General features: G+C 40.7%; 1 protein-coding gene across 3 annotated transcripts in view; it reads right to left on the reverse strand.

Moving 5' to 3' along the window:
- The window catches only part of dennd2da (DENN/MADD domain containing 2Da), a 31,820-nt gene extending 8,515 nt beyond the window's left edge, over window positions 1-23,305 (reverse strand). Inside the window, exons 1-9 of one of the 3 annotated variants that reach the window (XM_020506234.2) lie at window positions 22,930-23,305; window positions 19,340-19,412; window positions 18,935-19,021; window positions 18,703-18,807; window positions 7,798-7,857; window positions 7,216-7,305; window positions 845-1,020; window positions 255-367; window positions 58-127 (exon numbers count right to left, since the gene is read on the reverse strand). In XM_020506234.2, coding sequence (XP_020361823.1) covers window positions 58-127; window positions 255-367; window positions 845-1,020; window positions 7,216-7,305; window positions 7,798-7,857; window positions 18,703-18,807; window positions 18,935-19,021; window positions 19,340-19,397 — 759 coding nt within the window. In that variant the 5' untranslated portion in view covers window positions 19,398-19,412; window positions 22,930-23,305. Of the gene's footprint in view, window positions 1-57; window positions 128-254; window positions 368-844; window positions 1,021-7,215; window positions 7,306-7,797; window positions 7,858-10,899; window positions 11,186-13,077; window positions 13,373-18,702; window positions 18,808-18,934; window positions 19,022-19,339; window positions 19,413-22,929 lie in introns of those variants that run through there. The other 2 variants (XM_020506235.2, XM_031794104.1) reach the window with 2 other exon arrangements.
- Window positions 23,306-27,528: the final 4,223 nt, after the last annotated feature.

The raw sequence follows: 27,528 nt of genomic DNA on the forward strand, positions 1-27,528 counted from the left end.
GCATGGCATTCACTGCACTATAAATAATCTCAAGTGAAAACCCAAAGTGAAACATACCAGTAGCCTCCTACAGTATCCGTTCCTTCTGCTGCCGTCGATCTCAGTCAAGACAAATGAGAATGTCTCACTAGAGGGAGCGAGTGAGAGAGAAAGTAAGTCTATTGGTAGCTTTAAGACATCAACATTGGAATGACTCAACAATACACCCATCTTCCCACATTGATGATGATCCTTCATATTAGATGCAGTGTTACCTGTGGTACTCTGTTAGGGGGGCCCAGTTGATGCCCTCAGGGAAACAGAAGAGTGTGATGGCCTTCAGGGTCTTTTCCTCCTCCTCTCTTTGGAATCTCACCATCCCATCCCTCTGAGAAAGAGAGTGCGAGAGAGCAAGAGAGAGGGCAACAGAGAAATGGAGAGAAAGACCAATATATTTGTCAGAGGGATGTAACTTGGGCTCTTTCTCAATTAATATTTATTCAATTCCTCTCTCCTTGCCTCAAAACACAAGAAGGTCCTAGGGGAGAGACCTTAGACTTTCTCCTCCAATACAGTTGAGGAGGCGAGGAGATAGGAAGCGAGGGATCGCGTAAAGACAAATTTAAATAGAGCCCAAAGAAGACATGTCATGTGACGTTGAAACGTCAGTATATCTAATGGAATAAAGCCTGGAATTTTAAAAAATCGTAATAATCTTCCGTGCTGAAGGCCTACCTGAATTCTTCTCTCCTACCTCCCTCTGACCATTCAATGACTTCCCTTGCGCTTTTCATTTCTTATCCACATTTTTCTTCTTTATCCCTTTTGGGAGACATGCAGAGTTTCTACTAACTAGCAGACTCACTTTGGGGAACTGGTAGGTGATCTGTGGCTCGTAGGCCCCCTCTTTGGATTTCTTGAGGCTGACCACAACCAAGTACTCAAAGAAGTACTGCCCACTCATGTAGCGCTGCTCCTTGGCTGGGGTGTCCACCGGAGCTGGCTCCAAAGACTCCTGAAGGGGTGGCTCCTTCATCACCCCTGTCGGGACAACAGAGTGTTAAGGCAGAGGCTTACTAATAACATATAGTAAAACCAAAGGCTTATGGTCTGGATAGCTCAGCTGATTAGACCATGGTGTCAGCAGCGATAAGGCAGCAGGTTCTATCCCCGTACCGGACACATTACATCTTACTGATCATTTGATTTGAGTACTTTTCAATACATCTCTGTTGAAAGAAATATTTGAAAATACAATATCCACTTGAGGGTGAAAACAAATCCTTTTGAATATCTCTCCCTTTCTATCTCTTCCACTGTGCTTCCTAGGCAGCAGCAGATATACAGTACAATAGAAGAGGTATTGCTGCTCATTGCCTGAGGGAGAATCCCAGGAATGTGGCCAATAAGAATGCTATCTGGTTTGTTTCTTACTTTTCCAACACGGAATATTGACTGGAACTCAACTCATGTGCTGGTGCTGACAACCTCAAATCAAAAAACATAATGGCTGAGATTTGCAAAACTCAATACAGGTCGACTGACAAATATACCTGTGCTGCCGTTACACCATACAATGTGCACCATACAATGTGATTCCAGCCATAAGGATGTGTGAATATAAAAACAGCTATGATAGGCGTATGTTTTTCCAACAACGTATACAATTATATTAAAAATGTACATTACATTTATTACCACTATGAATTGAAAGTACTTATCATTACTAGCCAGAAGACACGTATTATTCTGAGATACTTATAATATATGCATGTTATTTATGCAGTATTAATGAGAACAACCACATACCAGCAAAGTGAAAACAGGCGCAACAGACACCATGCCAAAATAAAAAAAAATGGAATGTTTTGCGAAGTTTCTAAGTATATGAGCACCAGCCTGTTTTAAAAGATTCTTATCAAGAGGTTTCTGAGATGTGAAATGATGACACATTTGGTTCTTAATCTGCTATTTAATGTCTAGAAACTAAGGACATGCCCATCCCCCACCAACATCTGCCACATGGTGTGTTTACAGTTGGGTAAACCCTGCAGTTTGACAGAGGACCTGCTGAACAGCAAACAACTCCAAAGATAAATATTGGCTAATCTTTTCTCTCCTCTGGGTTTTGTGAAAATGTTACAGGTCTCTTGCTTTTTTTTTTCCATTGCTCCTTAGAAATAATAGTAGAGCCGGGCTGCCCAGACAAGTTCTTTATGCTGCACTGCCGCACACACTCAGTCTGTCTCTCGCACGGACACACACACACAAAAGAACCGTTCTGTGACTCAGCCTACTGTGACAGGTTTCACCTCCAACTGCTTTTACCATGGCAACAGTCCCTGTGTAAGGCATGACTAACCCATTACACTCCACATTATTGTACAGTACCAGACAAAAGTTTGGACACCTACTCATTCAAGGGTTTTTCTTTATTTGTACTATTTTCTACATTGTAGAATAATAGTGAAGACATCAAAACTATGAAATACACATATGGAATCATGTAGTAACCAAAAAAGTATTAAACAAATCACAAATATATTTGACATTTTTCCAAAGTAGCCACCCTTTGCCTTGATGACAGCTTTGCGCATTCTTGGCATTCTCTCAATCAGCTTCATGAGGAATGCTTTTCCAACAGTCTTAAAGAAGGAGTTGAAGGAGTTCCCACATATGCTGAGCACTTGTTGGCTGCTTTTCCTTCACTCTGCAGTCCAGTGATAAAGCTAAGCTAAACAAATGCATTACTGGGTCTGCAATAACTTACAGGTAATTGGCACAACTGGAAAACCAAATCAATCATAACTAGGGCTGTGGCGGTTATGAAATTGTCAGCCGGTGATTGTCAAGCAAGTATCTGCCAGTCTCGTGGTAATTGACCGTTAATTAACAAACACATTTAGCATCTCTTGGCTTCCACGCATAGTCTACTCGCTACTGATGCACACCTTAAAAACGTTCTAATTCATTGAATATACTGTAGCCTTCATCACAATGAACCCATTATTTTAGACAGGTCTAAAGAAACACGATGTGAAGAAAATGTAGTCTATTTCAGAAGACCAGAATAGCATACTCTGAGTTGTTCTTATGTTAGGCCCTGATATGGTTATACCATTTGGCTGTGGGCTACATTAGTTAATTTAGCAGACAAGATTTGCTTAAAATTCTGTGGCGTTATTTTTTATTATTTTAGAGTATAAAGAAGACAAATGAACATAGCTGAATAAAACCGAAAGGATATTTCCAAGGTAGTGCATGTGGCTACTCTGTGTTGAGCGGTTAACAAAGAAACAGGTTCTCCTATATGCTTAATTTAGAGTTATTTATGCAACTTTATTTGATATTTAATACATTAATACAGTCTGCATAATGAGACTAATGATGATTTAAAAAAATGTGCATGAAAGGCATGAACTCTGACTTGTTTCTTGTGCAGGCTGCACACACTTCATCAGTCTCTCATTCACAATTTGACAAGCACTTGATAATATTCTCACCAGCCCTCGAATTTCCCAGCGGCATCCCCCTTGTGTGGCTGTAATGCCCCCAAAAGAATCCATGCCTTTTGCAGCCAAAGTGGCCGTTGTACCCTTGGGCTGAATATAATAATTATAATTCCCTTCTCCTGGCTGCCATGCACCGAAGAACCTCTCACTCACATGGCTCTCTCAGATATCTCAATTCTTATTAGCCAATGCCTGTCACGTGACCAGGTCCTTCTCACAGGCACCTCAGCTATGAAGTAGGCTACAAGTGAAGACAAAGACATCGGGAACGCAACTGCGTGCATCCTCTTATCAAATTCTGAGGTGCATATTGAAGATGTTAGATGGACTGTCCACATTTAGCCTACTTTTTGTCAGCCAACAAGATGAGTAGGCCTAATGAACAGCAAAAGCACTAGTCTGTGTCAATCTACTACCCCCCCATAGTTAAGAAGTTTACCTATTCTATTGGACAACTTGTCCTTCTGTGCAATAAATATATATTCCAAACATACTCTGGGACAGTTGTGGGATGCGATAGATCCCAAATTAATACAACCACTCACATCAAAACATTTTTTTTAAAGCAATGAGGCTGATGTACTAGATCGGAACGTTTAGCTTAAAAATGTTGATAAACTATTAGCCTATTTCTTCACATTATAAGTGCAGCAATGCACAAATGGCTGGCTGTAGGCTATAAGCGCAAATGTTCCAAAATGGAATCAATTAGAGGGAATACACTGTTCTCAAAAGTGACCGCAAATGCGATTATGCATTTAATGCTTTATTATAAAAAGGTGCCTTTTTTTATTGTCCCCAAACTGCCTATGTATGCCAGTTAGGCTCTACACTGGTTGTAAAGCGGATTAAAGTTATTTGGACACTTTAGTTGTGAATGATGCCCAGCGTGTTTGTATCATAAGTGACAATACATCATTCACAAGTGATAGGCTAATATTGTCACCCATCAGACTACTCTTAAATTGACTGTCTTTACATGTACTAAATAATATATGTGTGAAATTAGTTTGGATTAAGAATGGACCATTATCATGCAACTGTCTAGGAACAGGGGCATTGGAAAAAAGTCTATGCACTTAAATAGCAAATGGAGGACACTTTTCCCATGGTTCATGCCAGCCAGGTAGGCTATACTCCTGTTGTAAAGTGAAGCAATGTGCTTATTAATAGGATAGTTGATAAATAAAGTAGGCCTCGCCTATAGAAAGCTGATGGGATCCTCCTTTTTAATTGAGGTTTTCTCACGCAACTCTCATGAAGTGTTTGATTTGATTTTCCAAAACATTTGCATTGATGTCAGAGTTATCAGAGGGACAATAGAGTACAAGGCAATTAAGCAAGTTTGGTGGGCTAATGACCATGAGCAGCATCAGAGCTTGGAAGATCCTAGTTGCAGTAACTAAACGGTCAAACGGAATTTGACTACGGTCAAACGGAATTTGACTGCGGTCAACACCATTGACTTGCACCAGCCTATCCATTCTCATTCAGTGTCACACTAGTTAAAGATCTAATTTACTTTGGAGTTAGGCAAACCTGTTGGTCCTGTCGAAACAAATGACACCTAGCTAGACAGAGTGTAAGGTGAGGCCATTACCTCTGTTTAGCCTACATTCATCCAATCATTTATGATCTACTGTACACAAATGCCTATGCCCTAGGTGGGTAGGGGTTATTCTGGACAGGGCCTTGGTCTTGGTAAATTAGGAAGTATTGTGTGTGAAATAGGAAGTACTTAATAGAAAATAAGAAGTGTTTCCAAGTAACAAAGCGTTTCTGTGGAGCCTTAAATAGTGATGTTAATGGTTAACCATGAATCGGTTTGCCACTTGAAAATAACATTTGACCAGTCATGCTTATCAGTCTATAAGTTCATTTGCATAATTTTGTGGAATTAAATTGGAGCGTGTGTATTATTAGTCATTAGTCCTCATGGATTTTATTTATCACACAAGCACAGCATACAGAGGCTAGTTTGAGGAGCGGAATATGCTATACCACCTGTCAGACAGCATGAGAGCAGTTCCTCAAAAAGCTGCTACTGGAGTGAAACGTGCTTTTGTAAACCTAGACATTGCACAACAAATAACCTAAATGCAATCGTGTGTTAAACTGTTTTGATGGCCATGATTAAAAAGTGCTACCATTTTTATTTCTCAATCTCAACTCGTAATTAAGCAGGCGATCAGCGCGTCACCCACCACTTTGCAATGTGAGTTTGAGGCAGTATAATTGTCTGAAACCTGAACCTTTTACCTTCCATCAAATAATGAAGCATGTCTTACCTTGCTTCAAAGTAGCCTAGCCAAAATCCAACGATAGAAACGTGGTGGCAATTATTTTCAATGAACTTTCTCATGCCATTAAGCAGCATTTCTCTATTGTTATAATGGTTTTCATATCAACTTTTTCGTTGTCTAGAAGCCAAAGGCACAGTCCTAGTCATATTAGCAACCCTTCCTAGTTGTTGCTATATGATCCCCCTCTTTCTACATTTCAGAGATTTTTCTTCTCTGTCACATAGGAATCCGCTCGTATTAGGTATGCTGTTTAGAACAGTGTTTTCCCGCGAATTGCATTTTGGCAAATGTTTGAAAATGACGTTTTATTAGCTGCTTCGTTACAGGAGTTTTATTTTCAATAATAAGATCGTTAATATGTGGCACGTCCAATTGTCTTAGCTTAGCTTCCCCAAAAGTAAATTGAATTTGCCAAAATGATAGAATTAAGCTACTCCCGTCTATACAGAAATAAATTAAATCATTCAAATTATTACACCAGAGAACATGATTTAGGCATAGAGGATCATTAGCTTATTTTAAGAAATAGCTGTGGTTTGTTTTAAATCACAAGCCCATAGACTTCAGTTGGGAAGTGCGCAATATTGGAAGCAGAACATTTCAGAGCTGATTGTTGCGTTGCGGCAGGCAGTGAAACGCATCTAAAATAGTGCTAGGCCTATCAAAATAACAAATCGCTGGAAAAACACATACGAGAAAAGACAAAAACAACTCCAATATGTATTTTGTTATCAAAATTCTCAACTCCCAAAGTGAACAATAGCGGCCTATAGCCTATGTTATTGGCACTACAGCATTGCGCATACTCACTGTCTTTATCATTGGGTGAGTCAATGCCCCTGGAAAGTTATAGGACAATATAATTTGGAAGTCATATTGAACAATGTGTATTGAACAATGTGTATCTCACCTTTTCGTGGGCACTACAGATGGTTGCATTCAAGACAAGGTCGTTTTTATTGATGTCAGTTTGTCATTGTCAGCAGAGTAGGCTACCTTGTGATGTAAAGTGTTGTAGAATTGCATAAAATGTGTTTTTAAAAAGACAGATCTTCCTAAAATATGTTCCTCTAGCTGGGGCTGTGCAAAGGGAAAAAAACGAATTGTCTATTTATCACCTTAGGAATATTAGTTGTTTTACATTAGTCTGCAAATGTGATGATGCATCCAATGCTTATTGGCTAAAGGTGATGTTTTCAGTGAAAAGATCAATTGAAAAAGTTGTTCTATGGGCTTGCTATTGTTGCACGTTTCCATTAAGCTCCTAATGAAAAATGTAAATTCCTTGTATAGTATTTTCTGTTGGGCAGGTCATTTGACTGTTTAGATTTTTTGGGAGCTATTTTTTGACCATTTAATAAGGGTTGGTTAGTCGGCAGCAAAATGTAACGCATTTTCTTCATCCCTAGCCTTATACTCACGGTCTTTGTCATGTTTGCCCCGGAATGAGGACCACATGGTGCTTAGCCTCTTGATGGCACCTCTCTCACCCTCGCTGGGTTGGACGGTGCCTAGAAGGGACCACAGGACCAACAGATCATTAGTACCTCCTACACAAGGATCGTGTTCATTAGGCACCAAATGGAATGATATGGAATGTGCTCCTCTGACCTAATAGCTTGATCATCAGCTAACTAATCTAGGCTAAAATAGCAAAAGTCCTCATGTCCTCAGTACAATGCTAACGCACTAACATAATGCCCTGGACCAGAGCTAGGGCACAGACTGGTATGTCGAGTTCAGGCTGCGCACCCACATACCATATGAAATGCAAAGATACCATCTGAGACACACAAACATCCCCTTTGAGTTTCGCAGACCAGGCGGTATAAACCCGCATAACCTGCAGCTAGATGCTTCTCTCCACGGGTTCCCCCAGAGTTATCATTATGTCATCTCTAAAGTGTATATTTTCCCCTGACGTCACACTTTTGAACACACTGTTAGAGCTATAGGTAAAGTCACAATTGAAAAGGTGCACCGTGCACAATGGGGCTACTCACTGAGGTCAAATGACAGGGCGTCTTTCTCTTTCCCATTGGCGGCGCTTTGAGGTTGCTCACCTGGACAGGAGAAAAGACACGCAGGTCAAAACACAACTCGTGCAGGTAGTTCTGTGAATGCAGTGAAACTGGGTTGTCATAACGTTTCCACAACATCAGATGTTCTACGTTATTTCAATACGGATCATAGATATTGATCCAACACCACTACCTTAGGAAGTAATAGACGTTGGCTTACTGCCAAAATTCCCATATGGTTTGCCATTTCATGTGTCTTGTCACACAATAGGCATTAACTAGTGTCTATGTGTGTGTAACAGCTAAACCAGTAATGGACACCAGTGCCACAGCCAGCCAACTGACTGAACAAGTGCCACATTTCACTTCCATGCTTGCTCATCATTATGGGTTGCAGATCAGCACTGTGGAAACATAAGGTCAAATACATGCACACCTCAGCTATATAATAAGTAGCTTTCAGTTATGCAGTTGCTCTCGTCAGCGACTTGGGCTGTTCCACAGTAGTGGTGCTTGGGTAAAATCACTGGGGAAGCCAAGCCATTAAAGAAAAGCCATACAGTGCCTTTGGAAAGTATTCAGACCCATTGACTTTTTCCACTTTACAGCCTTATTCTAAAATGGATTCAAAAAATAAAAATCCTCAGCAATCTACACACAATACCCCATAATGAAAACTGAACAGGTTTTTCGAAATTTTACTACAAATAAAACAGAAATACCTTATTTACATAAGTATTAGGACCTTTTGCCATGAGACTCAAAATTCAGGTGCATCCCGCTTCCCTTGATCATCATTGAGATGTTTCTACAACTTGATTGGAGTCCACCTGTGGTAAATTCAATTGATTGGACATTTGGAAAGGCACACACCTGTCTATATAAGGTCCGACAGTTGACAGTGCATGTCAGGGCTTCAATGCCATACAACACTCCTTCCGTGGCCTCCAACTGTTCTTAAACGCTAGTAAAACCAAATGCATGCTTTTCAACCATTCACTGCACGCACCCTTGAAAAAGTCAAGGGGTCTGAATACTTTCCAAAGGCACTGTATTACAACCTATGTGTTGTGATAATTACGTTGTTTTCTCTATATCCTGTTCATATGACTTGAGACTGATGTCTCAGCCTTAGGCCTATATAATAAGAAACAGTGGAAGAATAAATTCAACCACATCTTTGTTTCATCACAAAACCGGAGAGCAACATCTGTCCGGTGAAGTCCATAAAACATATTGCATGTAACAAACAGTCAAGCAAGTTAATTTGGTCAAGCAAAATTTTTCCGGACTATTGATTTAGAACCACGAGTCAAAGAAAATAGCCGCTGCTTCCACTATTCCAGCACCATTTCATCCTCTAATCTTAGTCTAATACAGTGACAACTAAAGGATACCAAAAACGATTTAGTCCATTTAGCGTAAACTAAATATGATGTGGCTGTCCATGGTACTGTGTGTAAGTAGAAAAAACATGTTGACTCACACTATTTGTAGAGAAACGCCAATGTCAGCCTCCTCTTTCATGTTGCCTAAACGGTCTATGACTCTGTTATATATGCTTTACATTTTTGTTGTCCTAGGTTACCAGGCTAAATTGCTTGCTCGCTAGCCTAACTTCCATTCATGGGTAACACTGGTTAGTTAACATAACATTAGCCTAACGTTACTACATCTAGCTACATGTTGAACTTCCATCCTCTCAGGCCATATAAATAAACTTCCAGTAATTTATTGGGTAAAACACCAACATTTCGGCATCACTGTGCCTTCTTCAGGGTGGTTGAATCAGAATCGCCATTATAATTATTGGCCAGTACGGAGAAGTAAAAACACAAGTCCAAATCCCCATCCATGCCAAATTTAGGAAAGGGGCGATTTTAGCTAGCTAGCCACAGGAGGACAATGACACAACGAGATGTAACGTTTGGCTTCAAATGTGATTGGTGTGAAGCCAATTTCAAACTGCCTCCCCGTGACACTTTTTTTTGGTGCGCAAGGACCATTCACAGCTGAGCTCACTCAGTTGAGCTATTATTTTCATTTTAATCAAGGGAGGCCAAATGCTCGCTGGCTTCCTTTGAATTCAATGCTACGGGTGACAGCAATGTCATACACTTTTTGACCAGACAGCATAGATGGGCTACACAAAGACAGAGGGGTGGTGTTTTGTTTGCTTGGATGCTTTCTCCGGTGAGATACATTCAGCCTATTGAAGGACATTTATGAAACACAGATGAAAGAGAAGTTATTTAGCATGTTTTTTTTCCTTGGTCATTTTTTGGGGGAAGCCTGGCTTCCCTTGGCATTCACGTATACATACCACTGCTTTTCCAACCACCAAATGAATACCGTAACTATCTTTCCTAGTTCCTGAGCTGCCAAAAGAAAGATGTAAACAAACGCTGTCTTTTAGAGACTCGTGCTCTAATTCCTAAACCTACCACAGCTCCTACGTTTATCCATACTGATCTAAGTTCAACAGTCTCAGTATGATCACAAATGTTTGAACACGCAGAAAGAGATGAAACATTACCTAATCATTACCACATACCTACTCAACAGATTTTTACCAGAACACCGACCGTTTCTCGACAATTTATGCCTCTTCTCACAGTAATTCAAATGGCTCTCTTGCTAGCTGCACTGCAGACACATTTACTAAGCACATCATTTGGACCTGACACAGTTGGGAAATAAATTGCTGGGAAACATGACAGTTGGGAAATGACTTTTGACCTATATTTGCTTTTTTCTGTCCAGCAATTGGATGTGGTCCAACCACCTTTTTCTACATATTTATTTACCACCAATTTCAAAGTTAAATACAGGGAACACACTTGGACCTCCAAGGAGGTTTTTCGTTCAGACCTAAACACTGAACAAATACTGACTTTAGTAGTTTTTTTTTACTAAAATTGCACACCTAACTCAATTAGTCAACTAATCACCAAGCCCTTCAGTATTTGAATCAGATGGGCTAGTTCAGGAATTCATAAAATAAGTGGAACTGTCTGGGTTACTCGAAAAGAGGCTTGGGAAACACGGCACTAGAAGAATATATGAACAGCAAGGCTTACATACTGCGTAGGTGTAACAGCCATTCTCCATCACAGGGCGTGCTGCCTTTCCCTCAGGCTATATAACATGTTACAACAACATCTCTGGCAGCCAGCAAGCCTCAACTACATCCGAAGAGGGATAGGTAACTTTATTCTGGCATGACTCTCACTCCCTCTCTCTCTCAAACTCACTCTCTGCTTCCCTAAACCTTTACCTGAATGTAATCTTTTAAAGTATTATTGCACTTGAGATATGACCAAAATAGTTTGCTAAAGTCCATGCGTCATGGTTATGGTCCTGCGGCTTCAAAAATGAACACCAAAACAGTCTCACTCGTCTCTAATTCATTTTTGTGTCAACAGCCACATTCCAGTCCCTAATATGTGCAGTCAGCTGTTAAAGGTCCCCGTAATGCCATACTAGTCGACCAACTGAAATTTATTTGAAAGGTGCAATGGCCTTCAAAGGGGAGGGATCATCTGTAGCATGGGCAGTGGTGGAAAAAGTACCCAATTGTCCCCCAGTAACATACTACTTGAGTAAAAGTCTAAAAGTACTTGGTTTTAAATATACTTAAGTATCAAAAGTAAACAGAATTGCTCAAATATACTTAAGTATCAAAAGAAAAAGTATATATCCTTTCACATTCCTTATAATAAGCATACCAGATGGCACCATTTTCTTGTTGTTTTTTTATTTATGGATAGCCAGGGGCACACTCCAACATAATTTACAAACAAAGCATTTGTGTTTAGTAAGTCAGTCAGATCAGGCAGTATGGATGAGCAGGGATGTCTCTTGATAAGTGTGTGAATTGGACCATTTTCATGTCCTGCTAAGCATTCGAAATGTAACAAGTGTATGGAGTAAAAAGTACCTTATTTTCTTTGGGAATGTAGTGAAGTAAAAGTTGTCACAAATATAAATAGCAAAGAACAGATACCCCTGAAAATCTACTTAATTAGTACTTTCAATTATTTTTACTTAAAATTAAGTACTTTACACCACTGAGCATGGGTTACTAAATCAAGGCAAAAAAAACTAGCAGACAGGGCTACAAATAGAACAATATAGTTAAGACATATCACAAGTGAGGTGGAAACATATGGAATGTATGTAAATCACTTCCTTGTTGAAACAATGTTAGAAAGAAGAACCCCCCCTCCCATCAAATATAGTGCTGTTAGATACATATAGTTAGGTCTACTCAACCTAAATGTATTTCTTCACTCCAGTCTGAACAGTTTTAGGCTATACCAAAATGTGGACAGCCAGAGGCTGGCGTGGTATATGGCTGGGGAAACATGCCTTAAATCAGGGGTGGAATATGTCACTGTACTCCTAATTATTTTCAAATGATGAATGGTAAATCGAGATGATTGGAATACTGATCGTTTTTTAAAATTAAACTGGACGTTTCCATCAGCATGCTAGTAGCTACAGGAAGTGTTGTTGAATCCAATGGGTTGCTTTTACATTAGCTAGCCAAATGACAAAAAAAAAGCAGTTTAATAAAAAAAATTGCAGTACTTCAATCTTCTCCATATATAATTTCGGATAATGGTATAATTAGAGGAGTACGTCGATGGATAGAGGTACATTTCCCAAGGCCTTCTCATGCTCTTGCAGTGTCCTGATCATGTGGGAAGGTGCAATAATGGTGCTTTCAATCCATTTGGGTACTCGGCTTGGGTAAAAACGATGTCAAATCATGACGTCAGTGATGTGCAGGTTGGAAAGTCGGAGCTCTAGAAGGATGCCCGAGTTCCCGACTTGAAATTCATAGTTGGATGACCGTTCAAAGCGATTTTCCCAGTCAGAGCTCGTTTTTCCCAAGTTCCCAGTTGTCTTGAACGCACTGAAGTCGAAGATTTCCGAGGTTCCAGTTGTTTGAACGCGACATTATAGGCTACTCAGCCCAACTTCATGCGTAGTGGCCACACCATGTTAAGTCAACAGAAAAGCGGTTCAGGTTATTTGCCTCTCTTAACAAGAGGATCGTCATTGAAAAGCATTTTCCCACGGCAAATAAACTTTTAGGCCGAAAATGACTACAATGTTGCGCTAGCCTATCACTTGTTGGCACTGGCGGAGTCGGACCGCGAGTTGTGACTTCATTGAAACAGCTTTAACAGTTGATGTAAACAATTTAAAATTTTAAGACTATACATTAGGTTGATGTAATGATAGTCTACTCACTCCATCTTTGCTTCGTATGTTTTAGTCCATGTGTTTTTCGAATCCTCCTCTGCACCTCATCTCCACTCATGGCTCTCACAGGTTTAACACTCAATGTTATCTTATTTCTCTGGATCGTTTCCTCAGACTATTTGTTTTATCGACCTCATTCCGTTTGTAGCGTAAGGAGAGTACACAACGCATGCTGTTCACGGGTTGGCTTCGCTGGATGTCGAGTTACATTGTAACTGTGCGCATGCGCGCGCCTATGTTTTAGCAATTGTCACCCTTTTCCCTTCACGTGGATGTGCTTCATCGGATACAATTACGCGCTACCAATGTGTATAACTATTAATTTGATAGTAATTGTAGAATTACAGGTCGTTGCATCTCGTGAGTCAAGAAGACAATAGTAAAAATATAGCTGCGAGCAGCAATGAACGGGGTTCACAGGATGACAGAAAGGACACAAGATCAGTTGGATAACAAAGCAAGCACTCTATCATGTAAGAACTATCTTACATTATGTGCAATCAGTGATGGCATTATTAGAAGATTAAAGTATTTTTAGCTTTAGCATATGTGCTAAAGTGCATCTATAGGTACAGTGTGGCCATATTTGAATGCTGCAACAATCTTTTCTCAAAACCATTAAAGATGATGTAATGAGTCTAAATACAAAATCTGAAGTGAATCTGACTTATGGTTCAAGAGGAGAAGATGATTGCAGATGAAGAATGAGTTATTTATAGTTTCCTTGTTTTTTGACACAATACCAAATGTATCTTAAGACATGTGCCATGCTGTAATTTGGTCCTATGGTTCATGAGAAGAAGATTTTTAAAGTTTCTTTTTTCATATTAGTATATGTGCTAATATGAATCTACTGATATGGTGTGGCCATCTTTGAATGCAGTAACACTATTTTCTCAAACTCTTTAGGGACTATTGTGATGATACAACATTTGGAGTGAATCTGACTTCTAGTCCATGAGAAGAATATGTTTTATGATTTTTTAAGCATTAGCATTACATAATCCAAAAAGTTAATTGTTAATAGGTTCCTTATTTTATAAGACATCAATGCCAAACCTAACATGGTTCATCATGGTAATAGGCCATTATGCAGTGGAATTACAAAGGACTTACATGGACACGTAATATCTGATTTCCTGATTTATAAATAACTCAGCCATCTATTAACCAATCCACTTGGAGATATTTGGACATATGGTTCATGAGAAGACATTTTTCACAACAAAAAAAAGTTCAATACAGACGAAAATCTATCCTGACAGACCTTATTAAGTCCCATTAAGGAAATTTGGCCAGCATGAGGAAAGATACCTACAAACATAGTCTCTAGGTCAAACGGGACGCGGATATGAGGGTTTAAGTGAGACTGCTTATAACAGTGCCACCTATAGGACGATCAGTGACATTATTTTTGATCCAAGTTAAGCATGACCTCTAGTTTTTGTGTGCCAAATTAGAACAAAAGTTACCAATCTATCCTTGAGTTTATATTTGTATTTATTATGGATCCCCCATTAGCTGCTGCCAAAGCAGAAGCTGCTCTTCCTGGGGTCCAGCAAAATGAAGGCAGTTTATACAATTTTAAAACATTACAATACATACACAGATTTCACAACACACTGTGTGCCCTCAGGCCCCTACTCCACCACTACCACATATCTACATTTCTAAATCCATGTGTATGTGTAGTGCGTATGTTATTGTGTGTGTGTGTTCGTGTGTGTGTACGTGTGTATGCATGCGTCTGTGTCAATGTTTGTGTTGCTTCACAGTCCTCGCTGTTTCATAAGGTGTTTTTTTATCTGTTTTTTAAATCTAATTTTACTGCTTGCATCAGTTACTTGATGTGGAATAGAGTTCCATGTAGTCATGGCCCTATGTAGTACTGTGTGCCTCCCATAGTCTGTTCTGGACTTGGGGACTGTGAAGAGACCTCTTGTGGCATGTCTCGTGGGGTATGCATGGGTGTCCGAGCTATGTGCCAGTAGTTCAGACAGACAGCTCGGTGCATTCAACATGTCAATACCTCTCATAAATAAAAGTAGTGATGAAGTCAATCTCTCCTCCACTTTCAGCCAGGAGATTGACATGCATTTTATTAATATTAGCTCTCTGTGTACATCCAAGGGCCAGCCGTGCTGCCCTGTTATGAGCCAATTGCAATTTTCCTAAGACCTTTTTTGTTGCACCTGACCACACGACTGAACAGTAGTCAAGGTGTGACAAAACTAGGGCCTGTAGGACCTGCCTTGTTGATAGTGTTGTTAAGAAGGCAGAGCATCGCTTTATTATAGACAGACTTCTCCCCATCTTAGCTACTACTGCATCAATATGTTTTGACCATGACAGTTTACAATCTAGTGTTACTCCAAGCAGTGTTGTCATCTCAACTTGCTTAATTTCCACATTATTTATTACAAGATTTAGTTGAGGTTTAGGGTTTTGTTCCAAATACAATGCTTGTAGTTTTAGAAATATTTAGGGCTGACTTATTCCTTGCCATCCACTCTGAAACTAACTGCAGTTCTTTGTTGAGTGTTGCAGTCATTTCAGTCGCTGTAGTAGCTGACGTGTATAGTGTTGAGTCATTCGCATACATAGAATCTCTGGCTTTACTCAAAGTGAGTGGCATGTCGTTAGTAAAAATTGAAAAAAGCAAGGGGCCTAAACAGCTAACCTGGGGAATTCCCGATTCTAACTGGATTATATTTGACATGGTTCCATTACAGAACACCCTCTGTGTTCTGTTAGACAAGTAACTCTTTATCCACATTATAGCAGGGGGTGTAAAGTCATAACGCATACGTTTTTCCAGCAGTAGACTATGATCAATAATGTCAAAAGGAGCACTGAAGTCTAAAAAGACAGCCCCCACAATAATTTTATCATCAATTTCTCTCAGCCAATCATCAGTCATTTGGGTAAGTGCTGTGCTTGTTGAGTGTCCTTCCCTATAAGCATGCTGAAATTCTGTTGTCAATTTGTTTACTGTAAAATACCATTGTATCTGGTCAAACACAATTTTTTCCAGAAGTTTACTAAGGGTTGGTAACAGGCTTTCTGGTCGGCTATTTGAGCCAGTAAAGGGGGCTTTACTATTCTTGGGTAGCGGAATGAGTTAGTTGATATTGTAAAAATAAAAAATCTAAGAATAAAAATAGGTTTCATGTGAAGCCCTAATAAAATGGGTATATGCGGAGCCTCATGTTGGGATGTTATCTAAGATTTCGGCGCGTTTCTCTTTCCAGGTGTTGCTGAAACATGCCAAATCTTACAACGCCTGGATAGGTATTTTACATATCTGCTAACCACATGTTGGTCACGTTCCCCTGCTTAGATGTGGAATGCATCAACCAATGGTTGCATGCCACATCATTGACTGGGCCGTTGGGCACCAGATTGCTATAACATATGTGGTTAGCTGTTACTTAAAATACTTATCCAGACGTTGTAAGATATGGTATGTGCCAGCAAAGTTTGAGCAGGGGAGCACGACCTATATGTTATAGCAATCTGGTGCTCGATGGCACAGTCGATGACGTGGCATTGGTTGATGCATGCAACGTCTGAGTAGGGGAACGTGACCCTCATTATGTTAGCTGTTTGTCTTGCACATGCCTTTTTATGAAGGGATTCACTATTTTGAAAATTCAAACATACATTTTATGGAAAGATTATGGTTCGATTTGAGCAGGGCGTGCCTCCCTCACCGGTTTGGCCCCAGTCACGTGATGGGCCATAACCCAGTGCAACCCGGGCCAATTGAATCAAATCCCCTCTATGCATTTACAGGTGTGCTTCTCCTACTCAGGTAAACAATGATTCATCATCAAGCACATGACCTTAGGTGCAAATTATTCATAATTCAAGAAATTACACTGTTGTTTTCTTTTAAAGAAAAGTAGACAAAACATATTTCATCCCTATTCTTTAAGTTTTCTTCCTCAAATAGCCTAATATTACTGATTCACAGCCATAAATAAAGTGACACGTCTTGTTTTCAGTAGTTATGTAGGCATACTAGTGCACATAAAAACAGTGAATTATGACTGAATTGCAAGTGAGAGGAAGTTGAAGAACACACCAACATGAGGTCTCCAAACTCATTCCTAGATGTTATCAACTTGTATTTTGAACTTTTATTTTGGTAGTAGCTTGTTTTTTGGTAGTAGCCTACATGATCAAATGCCACCAATAGTTCCATAATGATGGTTCTCACCATGAATTGCCCTCTCTCCATTTCCTCTTTTTTAACGCAAGATCCTACATGCACAGGCTATCCTATACACATGTCCTATACACTTATTCTATACAGATTAGTGATGTGACATTATTCAACACATACAGTGAAGCAGGACTTCCTGACGGGCCGCCCCAAGGTGGTGAGGGTAGGCAACAACACATCCGCCACGCTGACCCTCAACACGGGGGTCCCTCAGGGGTGCGTGCTTAGTCGCCTCCTCTACTCCATGTTCACCCACGACTACGTGGCCGCGCACAACTCCAACACCATCATTAAGCTTGCTGACGACACGACAGTGTTTAGCCTGATCACCAACGATGATGAGACAGCCTATAGGGAGGAGGTCAGTGACCTGGCAGTGTGGTGCCAGCACAACAACCTCTCCATCAACGTTGGCAAGACAAAGGAGCTGATCGTGGACTACAGGAAATGGAAGGCCGAGCACGCCCCATCCACATCGACAGGGCTGTAGTGGAGTGGGTCGAGAGCTTCGTTCCTCGGTGTCCACATCACTAAGGAATGATCATGGTCCACACACACCAACACAGTCGTGGACAAGGCACAACACTGCCTCTTCCCCATCAGGAGGATGCAAAGATTTGGCATGGGCTTTCAGATCCTCAAAACATTCTACAGCTGCACCATTGAGAGCATCTTGACTGGCTACATCACCGCTTGGTATGGCAACTGCTTAGCATCCGACCGCAAAGCGCTACAGAGGGTAGTGCGTACAGCCCAGTACATCACTAGGGCTGTGCTCCCTGCAATCCATAACCTCTTCACCAGGCAGTGTCAGACGAAGGCCTTAAAAATTTTCAAAGACTCCAGCCACCCAAGTCATAGACTGTTCCCTCAGCTACTGCACAGCAAGCGGTACCGATGCAGTCTGGAACCAACAGGACCCTGACCAGCTTCTACCCCCAAGCCATAAGACTGCTAAATAGTTTGCCCACGTAGCTATTGGTTAACTATTTAACTAGTTGCATTGACCCTTTAAACTCTTTTGACTCATCACATACTCTGCTGTTACCGTTTGTTATCTGTCCAGTTGCCTATCACTTTATCCCTACCAATATGTCCATATCTACATCAATTACCTCGTACCCATACAGATCAACTCGGTACTGGTACCCTGTGTATATAGCCAAGTTATCGTTACTCATGGTGTATTTATTCCTTGTGTTATTATGTTTTTCTATTATTTCTTTTTTTCTCTCTCTGCATTGTTGGGAAGGGCCAGTAAGTAAGCATTTCACTGTTAGTCTATACCTGTTGTTTATGAAGCATGTGACAGATAACATTGCTTTGATTTGATCATAGCATCCATGATGTTGAGAATAGTTAGGTGAATAGTAAGGTATGTTTACTTTTTAGCCGGTCAGCCATCGGTCTCAGCTGGACCAGATGGGTGGGTCCTCCTGAGGCGCCCGTCACAGGAGCATCAACCTCCTCCCTCTCCTCTAGAACCCTCTCTAGAAGAAGAACCACAACAACAGCAATTCATCCTTTACTTGCATGTTCGGTATAACACTGTTCATGTTTAGAGAGAGAAGGAGAAAGAGAGAGCAATGGTAGATGTTTAGGTGACGGGCCACTCACCGTTTTTTGAGGCCTCACGCACCGAGGAGTAGAACTGCTGCCCTCTCCGTCTAAATCCAGTCTCTTGGCCATCTGTTAGCTGTTTACCTTGGATTGACATTAAGCATCAAGAAGTTCTACTTCAACCTCTTTTGGAATTTACACCAAACTTCTGTGATGTACATGTATATGAAGGAATGTTTAATCACAGTTTCTAAAAAATGGACAGTAATGATGAATGTTCATGCAAGTACTGTATGTATCAACTTAGCTAAAATAATATAATAATACATTTATAAATATGATTTAATAAATGATAACACTGACACACCGTCAAGACAAAAGTTTTTTTTTTGTCAAGGCAAGTGCCATCTGCCTGTTTTGAACACCTGGGCCAGTGAATAGAAGGATGACATGGATGCTCACGTTTGGGATAGAAAGAGGAAAAGCTCCAGCTTCTTCTCTGAGGACTCTCTCCCTCCATCCTAGCTCTCTTTGTCTGGAAGAGAGGGGGAGCAATAGTTTAGATTTATTTTTTTAAGGAATACAATTAATTGAAAGGAATGACTCAAATGTCAACATCCAAACTTCAACTACTTAAGATTGTTTTGCGTTGATCATTTTTTGGTTGTTGATTTTAGTCCTAGATACCGTCCCTGAATGTCATAGCAGCATCACACCTGAACCTCAAGCACCTGATTCCCTGTCTCGTGAAGGTCATCCCTGTGTCACTACTATCCAGTATTCATACTCTCCCATCTGTCTGCCTGTCAGTTTACGTACTGTACCAGAGACACAGGCTGTATGTGCACATCATGGATCTGGATGGGAATGCATCTAGCTAGACTATTTATAGCTGACCAAAATGACAGGACACGGAATGCCCCATGGGAAATCTCCCTGATGATACAACCCCACAGTGTTGGGAGGGGACGCTAACGTTATGGCCTGGTTGTAGTCTCTAGACAGACGGGTTGCCTCCCCCGATGTTCCGGCTTACATGTCTGTTTTTGTTCCGGGGTCAGTTGGGACAGAGAGGACGAGACGGAAATGGGCTGTGCGTCACCGGTGACGTCACTGCCGTATCCGCTTGTTGCCCTAGCTAAACATGAGCACCGCATTTTAAACCCATTTCAACCAAACTCGTGATTTGTTGAGAGTTGTCTGAAGAGGACCCTCCCTGCAAAATGTTTTCTCCTTTTGAAATGAGAATCTGACATCGTCCCAAGACCTTGTGCCATTGTCTAGCTTACGTTGGTCCAAGGTCTGAGATTTCCAAAACTAGCGTGGTTGTGGAAACATTGTAGGAATGTTGTGTGCTGTAGCTTAAGAATGACAGTTTGGGTTCCACTACCACTTTTTTCATTGAAAAGGGTGTAGTATGCCCTGTGATGGTAATGGAATATTTAGTGGCCCAGTAGGCCTATAAAACAAAATAAACAAGTGGACAGTGTCTTCAGTGTCTTTTCCTAATCTTTGTCATAATGTGATAATTTGAAGATTCTGAATTGTGGGCTAAATCAGAGGCTAATAGAGTGTGAATGCCAATACACAAACCCTTCACTTCAATGATAGATCCAGGTCTATTTTTACTGACACCTAAGTCAAAACAATAACTTTACTGAACAAAAATATAAACGCAAAAATGGCAAATGTTTTACTGAGTTACAGTTTATATGAGGGAATCAGTCAATTGAAATATTTTAATTAGCCCCTAATCTATGGATTTCAGATGACTGGGAGGGCATATGCCCACCTCCTGGGGAGCTAGGCCCGGCCAATCAGAATTAGTTTTTCCCCACAAACTGGCTTTATTATTGACAGAAATACTCCTCAGTTTCATCGGTTGTCTGGGTGGTTGGTCTCAGAGGACCCCGTAGGTGAAGAAGCCAGACGTGGAGTTTCTGGGCTGATAGAGAAATTAAATTAAAATTTCTGGCAACAGCTCTGGTGGACATTCCTGCGGTCAGCATGCCAATTGAACGCTCCCTCACAACTTGAGACATCTGTGGTATTGTGTTGTGCGACAAAACTGCACATTTTAGAGTGATCTTTATTGTCCCCAGCACAAGGTGCACATGTGTAATGATCATGCTGTTTAATCAGCTTCTTGATATGTCACACCTGTCAAGTGGATGGATTAGCTTGGCAAAGGAGAAAGGCTCACTAACAGGGATGTAAACAAATTTTTGCACACAATTTGAGAGAAATAAGCTTTTTGTGCATATTTCAGTTCATAAAACATGGGACCAAAACTTTACATGTTGCGTTTCCATTTTTGATCAGTATGGAATCTGTATCCGTGCTCTTCTGAGTTATAGAGGGAATTGCTCCTAACCGTCCATTCTAGATTTGGGTCATGCTGTCCTCTTGGGATCCCCTGTCCAGTGAAATGTGACTTGGTGTACAACTAGGACCACCCCTCATCGCAAGTGCAAACACTGAGGGGGTATTTTAAGCCTCTGGGAACTCGGGGGCTGGGCATTGTGTGTCTGAACTGTCAATGACTGGATTGGCCTGTACACATTCGCCCAACCTGGGGCTCTCTGTCCACTGTTCACTTTGAATCTAACCAGTAGCCTACTGTAGGTACTGCACCTATTCCCAGACTCAACATTTGGGACGATTCCAGATTGTGTTAAATTAACTTTGGTCAGATTCTGTGTCCTGTTCTCATACACACTACCCTCCTAAAAGCCAGAGTTCACCAACTGACAAGCCCCTACTAGTCCCAGTGTCGATGTCATCCATTATCTCAATAACAGGTTACTACGTATCATGAACACCTGCTTTTTCCCCCACTGAAGTGTATTAGGGCAAATAAAATATCTGACTTGGTGTTAACTCTCTCTCTCTCTCTCTTTTACCTCAACTCCTAAGTAATTGTAGTTGCTGGTAATCTGACTGAATATTAGGTTCGAAAGCTTATCTAAAATCTGACATATTGTGTTTGCCGTATCCTGCAGCTCGTGGTTGTGCAATGTTAGAACACTAGGAAAGAAGACACACGTCTAACACAATATCGTTCTGTCATGTATGTGTTCATAAATAGCTTACATGCAACAAGCTAACTCAGTTGAGCTAACAATTAATCAAGTCTATATACTGGGCTTTTACAGTGGCTGCAATGTAGTACAGTATTGCTCTTTGCTGTATATAGTGAGTTGTTCCCTGCGCCGAAGACGTGGAAGTTGATTAATGCAGCCCTCCGCACCTCTCTGATTCAGAGGGATTGGGTTAAATGCGGAAGACACATTTCAGTTGAATGCATTCAGTTGTACAACTGACTAGGTATCCCCCTTTCCCATCAGCATTGCAGAGTGTAACCCAAACCTATGGAGGGCACTGAAACACAAGCACAGCCTTGTGTTTCAGTCACAACCACCTGTGGCACAAATAGTCCTTTTTATACTCAAATAGGACTGTACTCAAAAAGGACTGTATTTATGGCAAGTCTGATGTCTTGATTTCGTTATAACAAGAGGAAGTCACCAAACACAGTTGTTGTGCTGTTACCACTAACCACAGGAAGTAAAAGTAAAATTGTGTTCGTTTGATAGCACCAGCATCCTGTCAAGTAGATCACATATTTCTCCACCCTTCCCATCATGTGATGTTTATTGACGGGAAATATTTTAAATGTGCCTCTTACACAACTATTGAGATGATTCTAAAGAAATCTGCTATGGCAAAAATGATCAAGGTTTGATAAAAACAGAATAGACAATACACTTTCTCTTGATCTAATAACCCCCCCCCGCAAACTGTGCAATGGTTTATACACTTAGTGATTATTTTCAGGTTTTTGTCCTCTTTCTCTATCAGGTATTTATCTTACTTTTACAGTGTATTTACCAATATCCATTTAGCTTTACTTTGCCTGATGCAACATTATTTCTGTGCCTCTGATCATAGGCCTAGGTCAGAATCCCACAGGTAATGCTGCGTAGTGCAACCTTGAACTCAACACATGTAGAACACATGCTAGTCAGACCGACTAACATACCGGTACTCACCAACGTGTAATCTCTTGCCCAATCAGAATCAACCTGTAGGTATATCCACTGATCGTGTCCTCAAATTGTGTTTGATAGAACAATCCACTGCTTGGTTCGTTTTGCAGTTCACCTTTACCCAGGCGGACACCACTGCTAGAGGAAATGGCAGCGGATCATTTGGTCAAGTTGAAGTCCCCATAACTTTCTCTCACTCTCTCAATTCTGTCCTTCCTTGCCTCTTTACTTTCAACCTATATTTTTTTATTTCCTTTATTTTAATTTCACTTTGAAGTCTTTTGTTCGTACTCTCCTTGTCTCTGTATGTTTAGCAGTTCCAAAGGTTGCTGGTGCCCTACACTATGAGGAAGTGTGCATGTTGACAGTGTGTACAATGCACGCCTCAGTTAGTAGAAGTCGACTTTAACCCAGGCCCAGGGGAATTTCCTCTTTCAATAGGAGTTGTGACTATTGCATATGCATCTGTATGCATAAGACATAGACAGGTGTGTATCATGTATCACCAATCTCTCAATTTCACCCCTTATCCTCCATTCGCAGGATATCGTTGACAACCAAGTAATGCTGCTAAAAGTTGCTATCCCTTTCTCTAACCTAATCATTTCTGACACACCTTTGCCTATCCATTTGACACACAGCACTCTACTTTATGGGAAGTTATGTCGGCCAGCTAAATAGGGTTACTTTCTTTTTGCAAAATGGGCTACAACATGAATGTGAAATGGATTACAACATGAATGCAGAATGTTCTTCATTAACATATAGGTCAATGGTAACCTACAGGAAGTAGCTGTAGACAAACTAAACTGCACCGCATACTGGTTCTCTTCTATATGAGAGTGTGTTACGATTTGTTATCTCAGTCATCTGCATGTTGTTGTTGTCTTCCTTCTACTGTATATGACAAGACCAATGTCCACCAACTCCCAAGAAGCAGTTTCCTGGCACCAATCTAACCCAAAGGGTTGGTGGGGAGGAGGAGAGCGGCTCTACAATATTGATCTGTGACCAGGTGCAAACTAGCCCGAAGTACTCCAAGCAAAGTATGCTTCACTATGCATAAACAATGCATCCTTTTCGCCCTAGTGTCTTCATATTATATAACCGTGCCAACATCTACTAAGCATCTAAGCTAAGCACATCTCTTAACATTCAGCTGTTGTATGTTGGAATGACACATGACAATTCTGATAGAGTATCAAACAGGTGTGTGTGTGTACAATAACTATACTGTAGGCAGGTCTGGGCTTCATGCACTGAATGATACACCCTATGACTGCTTCTGGTGTATTGACGGGGTGGGATCTGAAAAGAAATGAGTCTTTTCTGGCTTTTCGCAAAAGGCTCTATGTGATACTGGTCGCACTATACATTTTTTGTGCGTGTCGATATGGTTGTTGTTGTTCGATAGAGCCATTGGATGTCTTTCAGTGATGTTCCAATCAGTGGATTAATTTCTAAATATACAAGCTGACAATTTTTTGCCAGTCTCTGAAAGACTAAAACTCGTGTGGGGCGGTGCTTCGTGCTCTGGCCCCTTCCCTACCCAAAGGCAGGCTTTTTTGAAGCGAGGCGGACAAAAATAACAATCCTTTGGGCAAAACTGAAAGAACTGACCAGACCACAATGGCTTCGAGTCAATCCTCTCATCAACACCAATTTGATAATAGAGCATTTTTGGATGCTCTATTAGCTACGTGGTGACATTCAACTATACATGTTTCAACTGGAATATAGCGAAGAGGATTCGAAACCGAGTTGGATTTAGCTAGAAACTCAGCTACAGCCGATGCTGTATGAAAAATATGGTGGCTAGCTAAGTCGTTTTTCCTGCAAGCCACCTAGCTAGCTAGCTAGCTAACTTCAGTTTATTTACTGAACCCCACATTGTGTATTGCTGGCTAACATACTACTGTGTTACAGTGGGGGGGAAATCTAATTATTTTTTTCTGTTTGCAACTTAGGTATTTAACTTGCTAGCTAAGTTAGCTAAACAACTACAGGTTGACTAAAATAGAAGAGGTTTTACAATCTGTGATCTATTGAATGTTGATTAAAAAACATCTTCTCTTTTTAGGTATGACTACTAAACAGCAAGCTACAACATTACAACCAGCCACCTAAAGCTAGGTTTACCAGCAAACATTAGCACGTGACTGGAGTTGGCTAGCTAGTGAGCAGGCGCCAGGGTAACTTGTTATGCGCCACGCCTCGTGTTTGTAACTTGTTAGAAAATGTGTAACATAATTGACGGGTTGACATTGGTTATGATTATGACTGTGAATGCATTTCAATCTCACATAATTATAGGCATTATGCAAGCTAGGATTCCAAACAGATGTAAATAACAATTATTGGCTTACTAGGTAACAGTGATGAGAAACAATAATACAACAATTTACTGTTTAAATCTGAAACTGATAAGCTGGTTTAACTATAAAAAAATATTTGCCTAAGCATGCCTGATAGACATGGCTGTAGCTAGATAGTAAAAAAAAAAGTAGCCAGACTATTTCTACCATGACCTGTTCTAATTTTTGGTACTGTTAGAAGCAAATGAGAATGGGACCGTAATTGCTATTCATTTACCAACCTGACTAAAAAAGAACAGAGATAAAATGGCATTTTACCCAATGGCCTTATAAATCAGTGTATACCAGTGTTAAAGGTCAATGACGACCAGCCAACAGCACTGTAGAGATCCCAATGATGTGTTAGACGTTTTTGAGGGCTGCATGATACACTGAATCAAGTGCTCTCAGGGTAGTGGCTGAGGCTTACATATATATAACATCACTAAAATCTAAAACCACCAGTAATGTACATCGTACCAGCTCCTTCCTGGCCTCAAAAGAAAAACAAGTCTTATGCCGGTAATAAAAACCTATTCTCAGCTTGAGCCTCCTTATCAAGTTCTCTACATGCACAGTGAAGTTCAGCTAATCATCAACCCAGACACCCAAATAATATTTGTACACAAAAACTTGCTCTATAGTATGTCCAGCCAATGTAGCAATGACATGATTAGTAACATGCCTGGCATTTGAAAATACCATGCATTTTGTTTTACCTGAGTTTAGAACCAGCTTTAAATCATACAGATTCTGTTGTATGATGTTAAATGCTCTTTGGGCATTTTCAAAAGCTGAAGATAAACTAATACCACTTGAATAAAGAACAGTATCATCTGCATAAAAATGTACATCCGCTGTTTCAATAAGATCCCCAATGTTGTTTATATACAAAATGAACAACAGTGGGCCCAAAATAGAACCTTGCGGAACACCTGAGCACACCTCTATGGACCCAAAGTATATATAAAAATGTATGTGGACACTCATTCAAATGAGTGGATTCAGCTATTTCAGCGACACACGTTGCTGACAGGTGTATAAAATCACCCAGTCATGTAATCTCCATAGACAAACATTGGCAGTAGAATAGCCTTTACTGAAGAGCTCAGTTACTTTCAACGTGGCATTCTATGCCACCCTTCCAACAAGTAAATTCATCAAATTTCTGCACCGGTCAACTGTAAGTGCTGTTGTGAAGTGGAAACATATAGGAGCAACAACGGCTCAGCCGCAAAGTGGTAGGCCACACAAGCTCACAGAACGGGACTTCTGAGTGCTAAAGCGCATAAAAATTGTCTGTCTTAGGTTGCAACACTCATTACCGAGTTCCAAACTGCCTCTGGAAGGCTGCCTCTGGTCAGCACAAGAACTGTTAGTCGGGAGCTTCATGAAATGGGTTTCCATGGCTGAGCAGCCGCACACAAGCCTAAGATCACCATGCACAATGCCAAGCGTCGGCTGGAGTGGTGTAAAGCTTGCCGCAATTGGACTCTGGAGCAGTGGAAATACGTTCTCTGGAGTGATGAATCATGCTTATTGCTTCAGTACGACGGACAAATCTGGGTTTGGGGGATGCCAAGAGAACACTACCTGCTCCAATGCATAGTGCCAACTGTAAAGTTTGGTGGAGGAGGAATAGGAGGTTCTTTCATGGTTCAGGCAAGGCCCCCTAGTTCCCGTGAAGGGAAATCTTAACGCTATAATGACATTTTAGATGATTCTGTGCTTCCAACTTTGTGGCAACAGTTTGGGGAAGGCCTTTTCCTGTTTCAGCATGACAATGCACCATGCACAAAGCGAGGTCCATACAGAAATGTTTGTCGAAATCGGTGTGGAGGAACTTGACTGGCCTGCACAGAGCCTTGAAATTGACTGAAGGGCTTTAGAAATAAATTAATAATTGTCTAACCTCAGTGCACAACCTCACTAATGCTCTTGTGGCTCAGTAATGTTCCAACATCTTGTGGAAAGCCTTCACAGAAGATTGGAGGCTGTTATTTCAGCAAAGAGGGGACCAATTCCATATTAATGCCCATGATTTTGGAATAGGATGTTCAACAAGCTTTTGCTCATATAGTGTACCTAGGTACATTTGTACGGTCTGGTCACTGTGCAAAGGTTGAGGGTTACGCCATATATCTTTCTATTAGGCTAGACATTGTTTTAAATGTCTGTGCACATGTATGCATGTTCAACTGTTCTACCCTAATGTTGATGTTATGCTGGAGTGGGTTCTAGATGGAGA

The sequence above is a fragment of the Oncorhynchus kisutch genome, linkage group LG17 (genome assembly GCF_002021735.2).
Source record: "Oncorhynchus kisutch isolate 150728-3 linkage group LG17, Okis_V2, whole genome shotgun sequence".
In the NCBI taxonomy this organism is placed as follows: Eukaryota; Metazoa; Chordata; class Actinopteri; order Salmoniformes; family Salmonidae; genus Oncorhynchus; species Oncorhynchus kisutch.